This window comes from Grampus griseus (assembly GCF_964374135.1).
Source record: "Grampus griseus genome assembly, chromosome: 5".
Classification (NCBI taxonomy): Eukaryota; Metazoa; Chordata; class Mammalia; order Artiodactyla; family Delphinidae; genus Grampus; species Grampus griseus.
The window spans coordinates 141,766,556-141,785,152 of NC_138998.1; the positions used below are offsets into that span (position 1 = coordinate 141,766,556).

General features: G+C 49.7%; 1 protein-coding gene across 6 annotated transcripts in view; it reads left to right on the forward strand.

Annotated features, from left to right (window-relative positions):
• TRAPPC10 (trafficking protein particle complex subunit 10) overlaps nt 1-18,597 on the forward strand; it is a 91,529-nt gene that overhangs the window by 49,375 nt on the left and 23,557 nt on the right. For all 6 annotated transcript variants that reach the window (XM_082654191.1, XM_082654192.1, XM_082654193.1 and 3 more), the window contains 8 exons: nt 734-981; nt 8,857-9,003; nt 9,608-9,722; nt 10,692-10,768; nt 11,542-11,633; nt 13,938-14,078; nt 14,372-14,484; nt 17,555-18,069. In XM_082654191.1, coding sequence (XP_082510317.1) covers nt 734-981; nt 8,857-9,003; nt 9,608-9,722; nt 10,692-10,768; nt 11,542-11,633; nt 13,938-14,078; nt 14,372-14,484; nt 17,555-18,069 — 1,448 coding nt within the window. The remainder of the gene's footprint in view (nt 1-733; nt 982-8,856; nt 9,004-9,607; nt 9,723-10,691; nt 10,769-11,541; nt 11,634-13,937; nt 14,079-14,371; nt 14,485-17,554; nt 18,070-18,597) is intronic.

Below are 18,597 nucleotides of genomic sequence, written 5' to 3' on the forward strand. Positions count from 1 at the left end.
GAGAACGTAGAATTAGGTGGCTGTGACACCTCTCTTTTGGAGGGAGATGGGTAGATTAAAAGAATTTTCATAAAGATTGAGTGACTTGTTATTGTAGATTCTTATATTTATTTTAAGATCACATTTGAGTCTTAGGGCTGTAAGTTAAAATCGAGGAGTCTTATTGGAAATTTTTGACAGTTAAAGAATTTTTCTCCTCTGCTTCCTGCCACTACGTCTTCCTTGTGCCTGCCGTCCCTTCCTGTAGGAGCGTGACTCAGGTATTGACATGGTTGAGTTGAGACAGGCGTGAGGCTTAGATAAGTCAGGAAAAGTGCGGAAATGAAGGAAGATGAGCCGCACAGCACACTCAGCATGCTCCCGCCCGGGCCTCGCCCCTCCTCCTGGGGCCGGCTGACCGCAGAGCCTGAGGTGTCCCTGACCCTCAGCCTGGCCGCCTCTGATTGCATCCTGACCTGCTCAGGACCTTCTGGGCCTGGTACGGCCTTGTGCCCCGTGGCCGACATCCTGTCCCCCAGTGCCCATCACTCGGTGCCAGGTACCCAGTGGGTGTCCTTGCGGTCACCACCCTGTCCCGCATCCCTAGACAGGGTCCCCGCAGACAGAGGGGTGGGCCGGCGCTTCGGGCCTATCCAGTAGCTGAGCCGCCTGTCGGTCCACTAGGGCTCACGGTCCCGCGCAGTGAGGTGGAGGAATCTGCAGTCAGCGCCTTTCACGATGTGTGTTTGTTTAGATGGTGCCAACTGGCTGACTTTTTTCTGCCAGCCGGTGAAGAGCTGGAATGGATTGATCCTCCGAAAGCCCATAGATATGGAGAAGCGCGGATTGATACAGAGGCAAGAAGCCACCCTGTTAGATCTGCGCAGTTACCTGTTCTCTCGCCAGTGCACCCTGCTCCTCTTCCTGCAGAGGCCGTGGGAGGTGGCTCAGCGCGCCCTAGAGCTGCTGCACAGCTGTGTGCAGGAGCTGAAGCTCTTGGAAGTGAGTGGTCTCTTTTCCCCATTTACCCGCTTCCTGACTGTTGGCGTAGAAAACGCGGAACCTTCCATCCCAGGCATTGAACTGTATGTGCTTAGGAAAGAGTTTTCTTTTTGTGAATGTCCTTAATTTTTACTATATTATTCGCATACTTACTCTTTACACTGATTAATTAATTGCTCGAAAATGTAATTTCTGCTCTCAACACGGTGGAGCTCACTCACGTTGGCCCAAAGCGAGCCTCTTAGATCACTTTCTTTTTAAGGTAACTTTGGCTTATTCTGTGGGAGCTGGTCTTCACCGATAAAGATTAATACATGTTCCTGGTGGACACACGGAATTAGGTTTTGTAGGTAGACGTTTGTTTTATTTCAGAACTGTCTTTTCAGATAAATGATTTTGCACATGAACATGCCGGTAACAATGTGAGTGACACACAGCAAGCTGTGCCGTGTTAATTAGTAGCACGAAGCTTAATGGAGGTACGTTATGAACACGTGTGTGCGTGTGTGTATGAAAGAGACAGTCAGCGGCGCTTTAAGTTGTTTATTCACAGTGAAATATTGTCTTTATGGACTAATATCCCCCAGGGCTCCTGAACTCTTTTCTTGCCTTAGCATCATAAACATTTTCGTGAGGTAAGGGAACGTTAACGGCTGTCCAGCCTGAGGGTTCTCACCTTTTTTGTTTCAGTGACCTCTTTACACGGAAAAATGCACATGTGCACATACAAAATGTTACATATAATTTCAGAGGATTCATAGACACCCCCATTCCCTGGTAAAGAACTAAGTGGATGGTCTAATTCCATTTTATAAATGAGGAAAGTGGGTCTGGAAGTGGTTAGATGACTTATAAGTAACATAGCTAGCCACAGAATCAAATCCTCCAAGCCAGGCTACTGTCCTTTCTGTCGTGCTCCACACCAGGGCTCGCAGGGGCACAGTTACGGAAGACCCAGGGTAACCGGCGCTAGGGATGGTTTTCATATTATAGTAATTTCTGTTTTGTGTTCCCTAGAAAACTAAATAACAGGCTCAACACTTAGTGTGAAATGGCCTTAAGGGATCTACACATTTTTTTTTAAAACCCAAATGAAGAGAAACTGTTTTAGTTAATTTTTAAAGAAGAGATGCCTAGCCTAGCTGAGTCACAAACTTGAGAATTTAAGACTTTTTATCGAATTATTTTTTTTCCTTGGACATATAATCAAGTGTATGAGGAAAAATAACATTTTCAACCTCGAGATGATATTCTTGTGGCTGCCTGTCACTGAGTAGATTTCGATAATCTGCTTTGGCTACTCCTGTGTAGCTGTACAGACTGGGGTGGGCGGGGGCTTTGCTTCATCAGTGGGGCAGGGCCGCCTGTGTTCATGGGTGCCTAGAGAGTTTACTGACTTAGAGATTTTGTTTTGTTACTGGATTGGGGAAAAACATGGGATGTGTATTAGAGTCCAAGCAGTTCAGCCGTGGCGCTTTCAAATTGGGGTCACCCCAGGAGGGACTTTTAGGACGTGCACAGATGGGGGGCAGGTGTGGGAAACCACAGACAGTGGTCGGAGCCAGCCTCTTCAGTGCTGGGCCCAGCCAGTCACAAACTCTTCTTCAAATTCTTTTTCTTGCCTTAGACGGTTGACTAGTCAGTCAACTGCCAGGCTGCAGAGAGATGAGGGAGCACCGGGTGGCCTCTGGCTCTGCAGCAAGGAGCAGGGTGCCGCCCACACTTCTTTCCCTGCCCCTCCAGGCCTTAAGGAAGCTGGAAGGCAGGGCGCCCGGGGATGGGGTACCCTCAGTTCCCAGGCAGGCGGCCGAGACAGCCAGTGTGGAGCGGATGCTACTAGCATCTTTGCCTGCCGCGTGTGGGGACAGTGTCCTACTCACTTGCCGTGCAGTGGGTCCCCTGGCTTGGCCTGTGTCCCGAGTTCTGTAGAAGTCGCTGGAATGGGTCAGTTTTCACCCTCTTGGCTGGAAAGAGAACCGAGTGAGTGGTGGCGGGCGGTGTGAGCGGGGCGGGGGCAGCGGCCGGGACGCCTGTCGTCCAGGGCGGCTGCTGCCGTCCCGGGTGCTGCCTGCAGATCCCGTCCCGGCTGGCGCTCTTCCCTTTCCTCGCTCCCTGCGTGAAGGCGCTTCCCCTCTCGTGGTGCTTGTCTGCTTCTGCTGCAGGGCGAGCAGGGTGCTGACGTTGGGGAGGGAGCCACACTGTGGTCCCCGAGGACACGACTTCCCGTTCCCTGTCCCCCTTGTGCTGTGTGACCGTGCCCCGCTTGGTGTCCCCTGGTGTCAGGGCAGCAGACGGGGCAGCCGGGCCCGTTGAGGTGCCTCCTCAGCCACCGTCGCTGGTCCCGGCGGGCGCCTGGCATGCCCTGGGCGTGGCGCTCCCGTGGGGCCGCCTGTCCTGTCTGCTGTGCTTCAGAGGTGCCTTCCGCTCTCGCCCCAAGCTTGGCTCCCGTCCCGAGTCAGGCACCCTTTGTGAGGGGCAAGCTGCAGGGCGACAGTGCAGCTCGGAGGCCAGCAGCTTGGGCCCCAAGCAGCCCGCTTGCACGGGATGCCCCCCGCCTTCCCGCTCGGCCCTGCGGATGGGCGCCCAGCAGTGGCTGCCTGTGGGTTGGGGACCCACGAGGTGACGCGAGTTCAGGGCGGTCAGCCTGTTGTCATCCTTCAGGCAAGTGAGGACACTCCTTACTGGCGGCATCTTGGCTCTTTCTTTCAAAAGATGACACTGCAGAGGGCACGCAGAGCTTCACACACAGAATTCTTCTCTCAACTTTCTCAGCTGAGATTCTTTGTCTAGGTAGTGTGGGGGCGGGGGGTTGCTACATCTTAAGCTTTGCAGTTGGCAGTTAACCCGAAAAGTTTATTCTTAGAGTTTCTTCAAATTTTTACGGAAACAATGAAAATTCAAGACTCAGAATTGTTTACTTTTCCTGTACATTTGATTGTACCCTCAAAACTAGACTCGTTTCCTATGTCTGGCTAGCTTTCTGGTGATTATTGTTCACAGTCACGTCCACGGCCAGAGGCCGGCATGGAGCCTTGGGTTCTGCTGCACAGGGCCGGGCAGAGCCGCGCGGCACATAGGCCAGGGCGCCAGGCAACGCACAGGCTGAGCCGGTACATGGTTCTTCTAGGGTTAGGCTACGGTTGTTCATCCTTTTAAAGCCAAAAGCCTAAGTATTGCAGCCGTCTTGCGTGTTTCTCATTGTAACATTTCTTCTGCAGAAAATGCTGTGTGTGTTTGCTCTTGCGGCTTGTAAAGCGTGCCCTGGTAGCTTCCTGGCTGGCTTATCGGTTGATTTAAAGTATCTTCTCTGAGTAGGAGGCACTGTGGTGGCCAGATGCCAGCTCTGGGGTGGGGCCTGGAGTCACACCCCAGGGGTGCCACCTAAGGCCTGGGACCAGCTCCCCGATTGCAAATGTGTGAGCATGGAAATTGTACCTACCCCGTACAGCTGCTGGGGTCAAGGAGTAACACCTGGAAAGTTATGTCAGTTCTGCGTGAGCTCCAGTGACTCCATTACAGAGTATTTCTTTTGTCTGCAACATTTAAAAGATTTCCCCCTGCTTTACCGAAAGTTGAGTATATTCTCTGTATAAATTTGGAAAATACAGACAGATATACAGAAGAAAATGTCATTGCTTATTCTAAAGCAAGAGGTTCCCTTTTTGGTCTGTGACGTTTCTGTCTGGAGAAGAGCTGCTGTTTATTTAATTGGTCCTGTTTCGGACATTTGGATTGTTCAGTAGTGTCTGCAGTTGCAGGAGTGTGTATCCTTGTATGGCATCTTTATGCAGTGCATTCATACAAGTAGAACGGCCAGTTCAAGGATGCATGTGTCTTTAACGCTTATAGTGTACATCGCCAAATTGCCTTCCAGAAAGATCTTCCCATTTTTAGTCACACTAGCAGTGCTGTTTTCCTGCATCTATGGTAAGAAAGAAAGTAATTTGTGTGTATATTTTAATCTTTACCAGATTGGTAAACGAGAACAATATAAGGAAGATACTTTCTAGAAGGCCGTTTTATTTTTGTTACAATGACTGCCCAGAGGATTTCTGTTTTGATGTGTTCGCCTCAGTACTGACTTATTTTTTATGAGCTTAGGTTCTCATTATGTTCACAGACAGGGCAGGCCAAGGGGGATCGGGACTCTTCAGGACCTAGAGACACAGGCCAGTGCCGGGCATGAGAGGCCACTGGCCCAGCTGGCATTGCTGTTCCAAGGTTCAGGCCCCGCAGAGGACAAAAGGAGAGGTGTAGCCGAGGGGTGGGCCTCGGGGTCGTCGAGTACTTGCTGTGTACCAGACACTCTGCCGGGCTCCTCCCCACATGCATAGGTGGGGTCCTCGTGGGACCTGGAGCCCTGAGAACCTGAACCGGGAGAGCAGCGGGAGCCAACAGGAGGAGGTAGCGGCCCAAGGTGTCAGCACCGGTGAGAGCCAGTGGTTCGCAGGAACGGGGAAAGCATTTGAGGAGGAACTGCCCAGTTCCATTCAAGAAACAGTTGCTAACCTGCTGGGCACTGTGGTAAACACAGTGGTGGGGAGAGGGCCCGCAAATGCGGAAGAAATGGGTCCCACCCACCCTCAAGAAACCCACAGCGGGGCGCGTGGGGCCAGCAGGTGAGCAGGCCGTCAGAGCCCGGGGCTGCCAGGCAGTGAGAGCGGAATGTTCGGAGGTGGCGGGGTGTCAAGCAGGGAGGGGCAGCTTGCGTGAGCGTGTCGGCAGCGCCTAACGTGTGCCAGGGAAGGTCTGCAGAGGTGGTCTCGTGTGCGCTAGGTTTTAAAAGATACATGCGTCCAGCAGTTATCCGCTGGGCACCTGTTTTGTGCCAAGCAAGCATTTATTCTAGGCACCGTGTTTTTAGCAGAGAGCGAGACAGACCAACCCCTGCCCGGTGGAGGGCTGAGTCGGGATCCACCAGGTGGACGTGGCTTGGGTGGCAGGTGCAGAGAGAGTAGAGTGCGTTTCAGGCAGAGAAAATTCACTGTTACTTAAAGAACTCTGAAGGAGCTTAGTCTTGCTAGAACTTAACGGGTGAGCCAGGGCTTGGAGGGGAGGCTCCAGAGGTGCTGGAAGCCAGGTTTCGAAAGTGCGCGTCATCTGGAGGGTTGGATTTTATTCTGTAGCTATCGGGAAGCCGTTGCTGGGTTTGAAGCCGGGGCGCGTGCAAGGTGTTAGGACCTGGAGGTGGAGGCGGAGAGAAGCGAAGGGCTAGGAGGAGGCGCGGAGAAGAGTCCGAGGGGAAGCCGAGGCCTGAGCCCAGGCGCTGGGGTAGAGCCTGGGTATATGAGGTGAAACTCAGTGAATACACGGTTCCGGGTCAGCCGAGTCTCACGCCAGCCACGAGTATTATTCTATGAAAGATAAAACAACAAAGCTTCTGCAAGATAATATGGGAGAGCACCTTTACATGCTTCAGGTTACCAGGTGTTTCTGAAACAGGACAGAAAGGCACTGGCCAGAAAGGAAGTGCATGGAAATCAGAGCTTCTCTTCATCAGTCAGCACCGCAGAGGGGGTGACGGGGCCGCAAGCTGTGCGGTCAGGAAGGGCTCTCGCCCAGGATATGGGAAGAGCTCCTGCAGATCAGCTTAAAAGACTGACGCATAGAAAATAGGCAAATGAAGCTATCCAGATGGCCAGTAGGCATATGAAAGGTGCCCCATCGCATTAATTACAGGGAAATGCAAACTTCCACCACAGTGAAGCCCCCCCAGTGGCTGAAGTGGAAAGACCTGACAAGTGTTAGTGACGGGGGAGAAGCTGGAACTCCCTCCTTGACGAGGAGACTGGGAGTTGGCGCCACGACTTTGGAAAACGGCTCGGCGGCGTCTGCTGGAGCCAGACCTGTGCGTGCCCTGCGAGCCGGCAGTCTCGCCCCAGGTCTGCACGGAGGGTGTTCACAGGTGTCCAGGAGACAGTGCCGGGATGCTCGTGGTGGCGTCGTTCGTGACTGCTAGAACCGGAAATAACCCAAATGTCCATCACGTACGAGGGAAACGGTGACTGCCGTCTGTTCAGACAGCAGACTGGCGTCTGGCAGTGGGAACAAATGAACCCGGAGTCTCATGAACGTAAAGTTTAGCTGGAGCAGTCAGACACCGAAGAATACCCACCTGTTGATTTCGTGTACAGGTGCAAGAGGAAGCACAGATGTTGTGTCGGGAAGCGTGTGGCGGCCGCGGCCCTCCAACGGGGCGGCCCCTCCGTGTTCACGTTAGGACGCTGGGTTTTTCGGTATTTGGGTTATGTTTAAAAAGGTAGTTTTAGCAAAAGAGAATGAAAAGAATGCCTTTAATTGTATGCTTGGAAAATGGTAAAGCGGCTCTTGCCGTGACCAGTAACACTGATAGCAGAAGAAGAGAGAGGCTCGGAGAAAACTAAACGGTGCGTGATAAGGAATCAGTTTTGAAATGTCTGTTGTTCACGAAGGAAATTGTCCAGAGGGACCCGGAGCCCATGGAAAGGCGCCCGCGCCCTTCCTGTTAGGGTGTGCGAGCTGTGAGACGCCCAGCGCGCCGCACGGTTCCGGCCGGGGCTTGGCCCTCACGCGGGGGCGGGGCTTGCTCTTTGCCAGGTGCAGGCAGCGTGGGTGCTGGGGTGGGCGGCCTTCCCAGGGACACGGGCTGCTGCTGTCTGTAGATGTGTGGCTCCTGGGTGAGAACCCTGTGGGCTGTTGGCACCCCTCGTGTGTTTGTTGGAGTGCGTGCGCCCACCTCGGCTGCGCGCCCTGCGGAGCTCGCCCAGTTTGATCGCGGGGAGGCACGTGCTCTGTCCAGGGTCCCCGAGCTGCATCCTACCACCAGCTGTCTGTGCCTCCCTTTGAGGGTGCTCCACTCTGGGCAAGAGAGTCAGTTGTACCACTTGATGAAAGTTGCTTCTGGTCATGTAATTTTTTTTCTATACTGATTTTTTCCAAAGGATCTAAGCAGTTTGTCTCATTTTTCAAAGACAGGGCAATTTAGCATTTATAGGAACATTTAATAGCACTCCCTGTTCTCTCCAGTTGGTGCCACGTCCTTTTGTTTGTGCTCAGGGTGTGTGGAAGGAGCCCTTCTTACATAAGTCAGTCTCATCAGCTTATGCGGCTCTTCCCTTGTCACCTGATGTAGCAGCACCTCTTACTTTCCCACTTTGAATAGGACTAATGAGCATGTCTCACCAAAGCTAGGACACCAGTTGTAAGATACCTCATGATATTAGTGCCACCAAGAAGACAGTCTACTCTGCCGAGTGTGAGTGTTAAGATGCCCTTGACTGTGAGGCATCCCTATGTCAAAAACACTGAAACGTAGAAAAGAAGTCCATTTTAGAATCAGTCACATACAGTAGATGCTTTTGAATTTCTGATAACATTTTATTGTATCTCTAAGCAACAGGTGCTCTTTTTTACAAACATAATTATACTTAAAAAATTAATAGCAATTCCTGAATATCATCTAATATTTACTTAATATTTAGATTTCTAGCGTTGAACATGATCTTCTGAAACGTGATCAAGTGGTCATCTGAGGTCTTAGCTTCCCACCTTCACCTTATATGCTCTTTAAACTGAGCGGGGGCCAGTGTTCAAACGTAGACTAAGTGATGACAGTCGCCTTTTTGTAGGCTTCTTTTGTTAATAAGCTGTTAAAGTACATGATTGCAAGTTACATCCCTGCCAGGTCACTCAGTATCATCAGAAATATGACACCAAATAGTGTATTTGGACACAGATCGCTCCTTTCCTCCCGTAGGTGGCCTGCTCTACAGGTCCCGTTTCTCTTTCCTGTAGTTTTGCAGAGACTGGGTAGCTGCTTGGAGGGGCAAAGGAGGGCAAGCGGGCGCAAGTGCTTCCCCCAGCGCTCTCCTCACACGCCCGCGCCTGTGCCCCCAGGTCTCCGTGCCGCCCGGTGCCCTGGATTGCTGGGTGTTCCTGAGCTGCTTGGAGGTGCTGCAGAGGATAGAAGGGTGTTGCGACCGGGCACAGATAGACTCAAACATCGCCCACACCGTGGGTCTGTGGAGCTACGCCACAGAGAAGGTAACTGCCCCAGCGCCCATGTGAGCCTCGGCCAGGGCTCTGCCTGCGGGGCTGGGGGACGGAGTTAGCTGTTTGGAGAAGTGCTGCTCACCTGGTCCCTGCACAGGCAGCTCTGGCTACTTCAGGGTGCGTCTAGGAGCAGCGTGGATGCAGTCGTTCCCTGCCAGTATCGCTGTATCTGGCAGACATCAGGCGCTCGCTGCGCTCGTGCTAAAGGCAGGCTTCTGCTCCAGGAATGGGTGGGGGGACAAGGCAGGGTGAGCGTGCAGCCGTGTGCAGAAGTGCAGAAAATGACAGTAGTCCCGAGCGCGCAGCAGGAAGGCCTGCCGGGGGAGGGGTTGAGGTGGGGCAAGCTTGGGAGAGCGTGGGCGAACAGCACAGGCTGGGGGTGACCAACGTCAGCCGCTCTGAGGATTATTACGTAGAAGGTTTGAGTTTGAAATGATCCCAGTAAGATATATTTTCATATCCAGATGAGAATCATTTGGATAGGAAAGCTAAATTTCTTCTAGTGTTTAGATGGTTTTAACTTCATATTTAAAGTTGTAAATTCTCTGCTGACTCTTACGGCAAATTAATTGAAATTTGGGGTTTATCTCCACAGCTAAAGTCCTTGGGCTATCTGTGTGGACTTGTGTCAGAACAGGGACCTAACTCAGAAGACCTCAACAGGACGGTTGATCTTTTGGCGGGCTTGGGAGCTGAACGGCCTGAAACAGGTACTTTTTGAGATGTCCCCGTACACGTGGTGGAAAGCAATGAGAATGTCGGCTGTAACCGGGCACATACAATTTGGGTTCCGTGATATAGTTACTCACCATTTGGGAAATTACACTCATTATTAGCTGACCAGATTAATACATAGGATATTTTAGCTTTTAATAGCATAAAAAAATGTCAGAAATAGTTTAAGAAATTGTGGGACTTGCCTGGTGGTCTGGTGGTTAGGACTTCGCGCTTCCACTGCAGGGGGCGTGGGTTCCATCCGTGGTCAGGGAACTGAGATCCCGCATGCCGGTGCGGTGTGGCCAAAGAAAAAAAAAAGAAAGCAATTGTAGCGATTCTTAAAAATGTGTCTGAGTTTCTTGTAGGCGTAAAGGAGCTGATCATGCCTTTTTACAGACCACAGTGAAGTTTAAATGCACCAGGCTTCCTCTGAATTACAGATGATTATTTTTCTAATGATATGGCCAGACAAATCCTTTTATTGAGTAAATTACCCCCTAGGTAATAAAGCACTTTGAAAGGAACGTTACTAATTCTTTTGGGTAGGAACACCGTGATGAGTATGATTTAGCAAAACTGTTGCTGAAGTAGAGCGTACCTAATGGCCTGAGAGGCCTCTTGCTGGATTGGATCAGTTGGTCAGGGAAAATGCGCTATGTGTGTATTACACTGTTTCCACCTGAGACCACATCAAATCATTTTGGAAGTAATTTAATTCATTGTAGGATTTGTAACACGTACTTAAAAAATTCTAGTCTCAATTAAAGATAAAAGTATTACTTGAAGGGTTTAGACTATTGCATGAGTATATTAATTAGACAAGAATGTAAGTAATAACGTAGTTTCAGTTGGAATGGGTTGTCTGTGATTTCCATAAACATCAGACATTCGAGGCGCAATGTAAGCTCGTATGACTGGACATAATGAAGATGAATAAGGGCTCTTATTTCTTTCTGTTTAAGCCAACACTGCTCAGAGTCCGTATAAGAAACTCAAAGAAGCGTTATCATCAGTAGAAGCTTTTGAAAAACACTACTTAGTAAGTATTACAAATCTTCCCTGCCTGCCCATGGCAGAAAGCCCCCCTCTACTAGACTTTGCTACTTGGTGACCTTTTGAGTTGGGAATGAGCTGGTACTTGGAACCTCCTTCTTGTTGGCCTTCGAAGTTTCTTTGGTACCCTAGGGAGTTGTGCATGAAAGCTGGAATAGTTGGTTTATTAGTATCCATGGCGCCATAAATAGGCATAAAAGCATCTTTGGATATTTATAATTTTGTCCACAATGGTATTGCTCATTCAGTAGAACAGAAATTGTAAGAAAGGATAGTGAATGGTTTTCTGTGTACAGAGGAACAATTTGAACCTGAACAGAGCTATTGTACTTCATTTTAAAGGACTTAAATTTGGACAGTCTTAGAAAGCAGTGCAGTAGACCGTCGGTGGACCGTCTGCCTTCCCGAGTCATGGTTAATTCAACAGCATTTGACAGTAGTCTATAATACGGTCTCTGTCATCCAGAATGTGAGAAAAATATTAAAAATGTTACCCACAGATGGAAAATACTTTGAAAAAAATTATTCTGTGCCTGCTGAGTTCACGTTTCTTTTATTATTATGATTTATAGTTTATGTACAAGTTAATGACTTTGTATAAATCACTATTACATAAAAAATAACACAAAAAGAGATAAAAGTAAAAAATTATGTTATATTAATAAGGAAGTCTTTTGCTTCAGCCTTGGGTAAGTAAATGTAGGATTTGTCTAGCATTAAATTTAAAGTAGAATTATTTGGTTCTTTGCTTTTCCGCAGGACTTGTCCCATGCCACCATTGAAATGTATACGAGTATTGGGAGAATTCGATCCGCTAAGTTCGTTGGAAAGGATCTGGCGGAGTTTTACATGTAATTGATTTTGAACTTTTCTTTGAATTTCAGACATCTCACGTGTAGTAAGAGGTTTGTTATGTAGGAGCTAGTGTGAAGTGTACATAACCTTGTAGAACAAAAAATGTGAACTGTTAACCAGTCATCACTTCCTAAGAAAATTGCTTTGAAAACCAGAGTGAGTTCAGCTTATTACCCTTAATAATTGTTACTGATCTTTTTCTTTCATTTAATTAATTTAATGAACTTATATGTAAATATTATATACATATAGATAATATATGTACTGTTATATGTGATACATAGTTTGTGTTCTATAGCATTTTCTCCAGTTGCTGTTAAATGCCTCCTCAGAGGATTGAAAGCCTCGAGGTCAGTGACGTGAAGCACGTGCTGTGTCAGGTCCATGAGGGAGGGCTGAGCCTTGAGTGCTTGTGAGCTGGGGTGTGCAGACACTGAGCATTTCTAGTCTGGCTCCAGCTTTGCAGTGGATTCCAGAGAAGAGACTAAAAGCGTGGCATGTTTCTCACGTGTTTGGTAAAGAACCCCTGCTGGCAGTGTAACTGCTAGTTCAAGGCACTGGGAAGAGATACAGATTATGAGGGAAAAGAGGTTTACATTTTCTCAAAAGAAAGGTGTGTTTGAAATGGTATCTTGAAATCTGTAGTCAGTCATTTCATTAGATGAAACAAGGAAGAAGAATTTACTTTAACTGATTGCAGGGCTCCGAAGGGATTTGTAGATCATCTAAGTGAACTTCCTAGTGTTTCAGGTGTGATTGGAGCAGGGAGTCAGTTGCACAGCTGAGTAATGCTGGGGCTGGAGGTCGGCTCTCCTTAGTCTCCAGCTAGTGTATCTGATGACTAAATCAGTAGCCATGTCCTCAGGTGCTGTGAGCTGAGGCTTGGAGCTGCAGTGGGGTGATGCTGGCCTGCTAACTGGAGACTTGGGTCCTGGTTCTAGCTTGACCATGGACTAGCCAGGTGACCCTCGGCCTGGGTCTACGGCGACTGGATGACAAATGCCCTCCCTTCCAGCTCTACAGTGTAAGAATCTTTGGCTGGAGATGGTAACTGAAGAAGTATATAGAGGGTTCTGACCCCTTTAAAAAATGGGGGAGGACTTCCCTGGTGGCGCAGTGGTTAAGAATCCGTCTGCCAATGCAGGGGACACGGGTTCGAGCCCTGGTCTGGGAAGATCCCACATGCCGCGGAGCAACTAAGCCCGTGCGCCACAACTACTGAGCCTGCGCTCTAGAGCCCGTGAGCCACAACTACTGAAGCCTGTGCACCTAGAGCCCGTGCTCCACAACGAGAGAAGCCAGCTCAATGAGAAGCCCGCGCACCGCAACGAAGAACAGCTCCTGCTCGCCGCAACTAGAGAAAGCCCACATGCAGCAACGAAGACCCAACGCAGCCAAAAATAAATAAATTTATTTTTTTAATTAAATAAATAAAATAAAATAATGGGGGAGAGGACCATAAAAGTCTATAGAAACCGACACATGTAACTGATAGGTTTAAAATTTATTTGAGAATTTGGAAACTCTCATTGCTTCAGAAGTAAGCCTGGGATGTTGTCCCAGCATGCTTAGAGAGCGACTGCTTGTTTGGTGTTGGCCTTCGTCCCGTGAAGTCAGTAGCCCCAAACCTCTGGGAAAGGCCGGGGCATCCACGTTGTCACTGAAGCTTTGGCAAGCTCTCATTAATTGGGTTTTAAACTTTGTTATATGCTGAACGTCTTGAGGGTTTAAATTTGGGTGATAGGTGTTGATATTTAAGTTCCTCGTAGTTCTCTGTAAATCTTTGAAACCTGCTCAGCGCTTTTGCCTGAGTTTCCAACTTGAGTCAGGCTCCCCTGTCGGCTGGCCTGTGTAGGCCACTCTGTGTTGGCCTGTCCTCAGCAGTTGGTGTGGCCCCGAGCCCAGGTTTCGAAGCTTCCTCCATAACTGGTTGTGTGCCTGTGGACAAAGCCGTCCGCTTTCTTCACGCTTGGTGTTCTGAGGCCAGCTTGAAATCGTGAATGGTGCCCTCACGTTCTTATCTGGAGATTCAGCTCTGAAGGCTCTCTGGCCGTGTAGGACGCTGGGCAAACAGCGTGTGTGGGGTTCTCAGCCTGAGCGCAGTTCTCAGGTCCAGTTAGGTGTTCCTCATTTCTTGTTCTTTCTTATATGGAGGGGTGGCCAGAGAAGGACTGTCTGCAGGTGGCGCCAGCTTCATGGTGTGGGGCTGTCAAGGGTGGAGAGCAGGCCGTGGAAGGTCATGTCTGAGTTTGTTGATTATCACGCCCCATAATGAAAGCTTCTGTTTGGTTATTTGCAAGGAGGAAGAAGTCTCCCCAGAAGGCAGAAATCTATCTTCAGGGAGCCTTGAAGAATTACCTGGCTGAGGGCTGGGCACTGCCTATCACACACACAAGGAAGCAGCTAGCTGAATGTCAGAAACACCTTGGGCAAATTGAAAAGTATCCTTTACGTTGAATATGTTCATGAAGTAGGAGGATTGCTTTCTCTCTGTATGGCCCACCATTGAGGGTTTAAGGAGCACCTGATAACTAGGAGAGAAAAGCCTGCCTCAACACGCGTACTGTGTTGGATAGACGCTGGTGCCTAGTCAGCGTATCTGACCTCTGCTTGAGTTCCTAACACCCTAGAAAAAGGGGAACACCCGTCGGGATGCACCCTCTGGGGACTGGAGGGGCTGTGTGCGCAGTGCCCCAGCGCGTGGTCCTCTCAGGCCCCTTGACCCTGCACCCAGCTACCTTCAGACCAGCAGCCTCCTGGCCAGCGACCGGCACCTGACTGGGAACGAGCGGGAGTACTTCTGCAGAGAGATTCTCAGCTTCGCCAGCCAGCAGGCAGACAGCCCAGGTAAGGCTTGTTTTCAAACATTGCTATGAAAAATTTCAGATGTCGTAGAAAAGCAAACACGATAATACAGCGTGTGTACTCTATACTGACCACCTAGATTCAGCAGTTGTTAACATTTTGCTGTGTAGCAAATGTGTGTCTATATCTTTCTTTTTTCTTTTTGCTGAACTTCAGAGCAGCTCCAGACCCTGGAACAGTGTAGCATCTTCTGAAAACAAAGGTGATCCCCTAACCACCCTGCCCACAGACGGACAAGGTTCTAAGTCGGGCTACCAAGTTAGCCCCTTTTCAGATCTACCCCATTGTCTTGAAAAGTGTTTTTACAACTTATTTTATATTCAAAATAATTGGACCCTACTTGTCCAGTCAGGGGTCACACACTGCATTTGATTGTTGTATTTCAGTTCTCCTTTAACTTAGAACAGTCTTTCCATCTTGTTTTCTTCCTCTTTTCCAGACACTGACCTTTTAAAATACAACAGCTTTATTGAGATAGGGTTCACAGCGTGCAGTATACGACTCTGTGGCTTTTGGTGTCGTCACAGACATGTGTACCCGTCCCACAGTCAGTGTTAGAGCATTTTTATCACCCGAAAGAAACCCCACACTTATTTCCTCCCAACCTCCTCCTACCACCCCCCATCCCCCCAAGTCCCCGGGTACCACTGATCCACTTTCTATCCCGAGTCCCCGGGAACCACTGATCCACTTCCTGTCCCAAGTCCCCGGGAACCACTGATCCACTTTCTACCCCGAGTCCCCGGGAACCACTGATCCACTTTCTACCCCGAATCCCCGGGAACCACTGATCCACTTTCTATCCCGAGTCCCCGGGAACCACTGATCCACTTTCTATCCCGAGTCCCCGGGAACCACTGATCCACTTCCTATCCCGAGTCCCCGGGAACCACTGATCCACTTCCTATCCCGAGTCCCCGGGAACCACTGATCCACTTTCTATCCCGAGTCCCCGGGAACCACTGATCCTCTTCCTGTCCCGAGTCCCCGGGAACCACTGATCCACTTTCTACCCCGAGTCCCCGGGAACCACTGATCCACTTTCTACCCCGAGTCCCCGGGAACCACTGATCCACTTTCTACCCCGAGTCCCCGGGAACCACTAATCCACTTCCTATCCCGAGTCCCCGGGAACCACTGATCCTCTTCCTGTCCCGAGTCCCCGGGAACCACTGATCCACTTCCTACCCCGAGTCCCCGGGAACCACTGACCCACTTCCTGTCTCTGAAGATGTGTGCTCTGGGTGTTTCACGTAAATGGAATCATACAACATGTGTTTGTTGTGACCGGCTTATTTCACTCAGCACAGTGTTTTCAGAACTCAACTGTGTTGTAGCGTGTCAGCATTTCATTCCTTTTTGTGACTGAATAATATTCCGTGGTATGGATGGACCACGCTGTGTTCATCCCTTCAGCGGTTGTTTGACAACAGGGTTGTAAGGCACTGACTTTTTAAAGACATCGAGCCGCTTGTCTCATAGACTGTCTCACCGTCTGAAGTTTTTTGAGTATTTCCTTATGGGAATGTCCAACAGCAAGGTAGATCTCAAAGCCTTAGGTTCAGGCTAAATGTTTTGGCAAATATACTTTAAGAATTGCCGCGTAGTAAGATTAACTTTATTGTAATATTTAGCTTCTCGTGTTCAGTTTATCAAGAAGAGTATTTATTTAAAATAGTCACTGTCTTAGTCAGCTCGAGCAGCCATAACAAAATGCCGCAGACTGGACGCTTCAACAGCGGGTGTTTATTTTCTCACAGTTCTGGAGGCTGACATCTGAGGTCAGGATGCCAGCAGGGTGGGTTTCTGATGAGGCCCCTCTTCCTGGCTTGTCCCTTCAAGGCAAGGGGTGGGGGTGGCGTGGAAGGGAGGTGGAGAGAGAGACTCAGAGAGAGGGAGGGAGCAGGAAGGGAGGTGCGGGGAGAGATGGGGGAGAAATGGAGAGACTCAGAGAGAGGGAGGGAGGAAGTGGGGGGAAGGGAGGTGGGGGGAGAGGCGGAGAGGGCTGTCTGGTGCATCCTCCTACAAGGGCATGCATCCCTCATGACCTCATCAAACCCTAACTCTCTCCCAGAGGGCCCGCTGGGGGATAGAGCTTCCACTTAAGAATTTTGGCGGGACCGCATTCAGTCCATAGCGGTTGCTAACTGCTTGAAAGCCAGTGTTTCCAGAGGTTTTGGCTTCGGGTTGCTGTGGTCGTTGCCTGCTGGGGTGCGCGTCACACACATCAAGCCATCTGCATGGGTTTCTCAGGGGCAGCGTGGTACTGATTTGTGTTTTAGAGCCTTTAATGTGCCCAGACTGGTCATTGTAGAGCTGTGTGCCGAATCTGCTGTGTGTGGCACACACGTGAGACTGTGCGGTTACGCTTTTCCTGCCAGCTTTCCATGGCGTCTCCGTGAAGAAAATACTCCATGATTGTCCCTGTTTTCTTATGATTTTATGGCATCAGTCTCGGCACCGTCTCCCTTACTGGTCAGTCCAGTGGCCTTGTGGATGTTCTAGACACACCAGTGCTTGTGGAAAGGAAGTTGGAGGATGCAGTGGGTTCTCCCCTGACGGTGCCTCTGGGGCTGGGGACCTGCTGCCCTCCTGGCTTCTCACTTCACTGGCTGGCCTCACAGGGTGGCACACACCTGGGTTCATTTCCAGATATACAGGGGGGTTTGGGCATCTTTACTGGAGAATCTTTCTGTGCGTGGGAAGGTGGTGGAATCCCCTGAAACAGCTCTAGGAATTGGACTTTACAAATCTTGTTTTGAAATTGAGGAGTTAGTTGACCTGTATTTCTCTTGGGTTTGCCAAAACAGGAGTTAGAAACCTTAATTTCTTCAGGTCTTATGATTTCCAGGAGTTATCTAGGCATGTGTTTCTGTTCTCTTTTTGACAAAATAACTCTTTGGTGTGTGAAGATGGCACAAGGTTGGGAGGGTCTGAACCATCTCTTTTGCACGTATTGCTTCCCGCGGGCCCGATGGTGCCCAGTCCTGCAGTCTCTATAGCACCTGGAAGTGTGACTTAGGAAGTAAAACATGGCACTGTGTGTTTACAGGTCACAAAATAGTGCTCCCTATGCATCCTTTCGCACAACTGAGAGACCTCCATTTTACCCCTTCCAATGCTGTGGTCCACGTGGGTGGTGTCTTGTCCGTGGAGATAACCGTGTGCAGTCAGATGCCCGTGCCTGTCCACGCGGAGCAGATTGCCATCAACGTCCACTTCAGCATCGAGAAAAACAACTACCGGAAGACTGCCGAGTGGCTCACCAAGCACAAGACGGCCAACGGGATTGTCAGCTTCCCGGCAGAGACCTCGCCTTTCCCCACATCCCAGAACAGCCTGCCCGCGCTGGAGCTCTGCGAGATGTTTGAGAGAAGTCCTTCCGACAATTCCTTGCACACGACAGGGATTATCTGCAAAAATGTCCATGTGCTCCTAAGGAAGCAGGAGAGTGGCGCGTCCCTGGAAGCGCCCTCGGGTGCCGCCCTGGAGTCTGGGGCCCACGTGCTGAAGTGCACCGCCGTGACCCTGGAGCCGGGGCCCAACGCAATCACGTTCAGGACGCAGGTGTGTGTTGGGCGGGGAGTTTTCTTCAAGGGGGGCCGGAGTGGGTGGCATGTGCAGGAACCCTCTGAAGAAGCTGGGAATCCAGTAGACGTCTCTGTCCTGTTAACCTGGCTTTGATTTTTATCCTTAAAGAAAAACAGACTGATGTTTTGAAAAAACCTTTTGTACTTATATAATTGTAAGGCAGGTGATAAATTTTGAATGAAGTTCTTGACATGGGTAATTATTTGTGTTCTCACTGGATTTAGTTAGACTTTTCCCTTTGTATTAGAAAACACCCTCATTTGCTAAAATGAGGAAGTTTCAGAGAAGGTGGCGCTTTCATGTTCAACTCTCTTCTCCTTTTGTGGCTGCACGGATGGATGTCAAAACAGTTGTTTCTGGCCCGTTCTGATACAGATCTTCCTCCAGTGCAGCGGCTTCTGTTAGTTCCACTGACCCAAGAGGCCAGTGGAAAGTGCAGCTATTTGCCATGTGTGTTTTTAGTCTAGTCTTAGAGCAGGTTTTAAATTTCATGCTCCTTGCCTC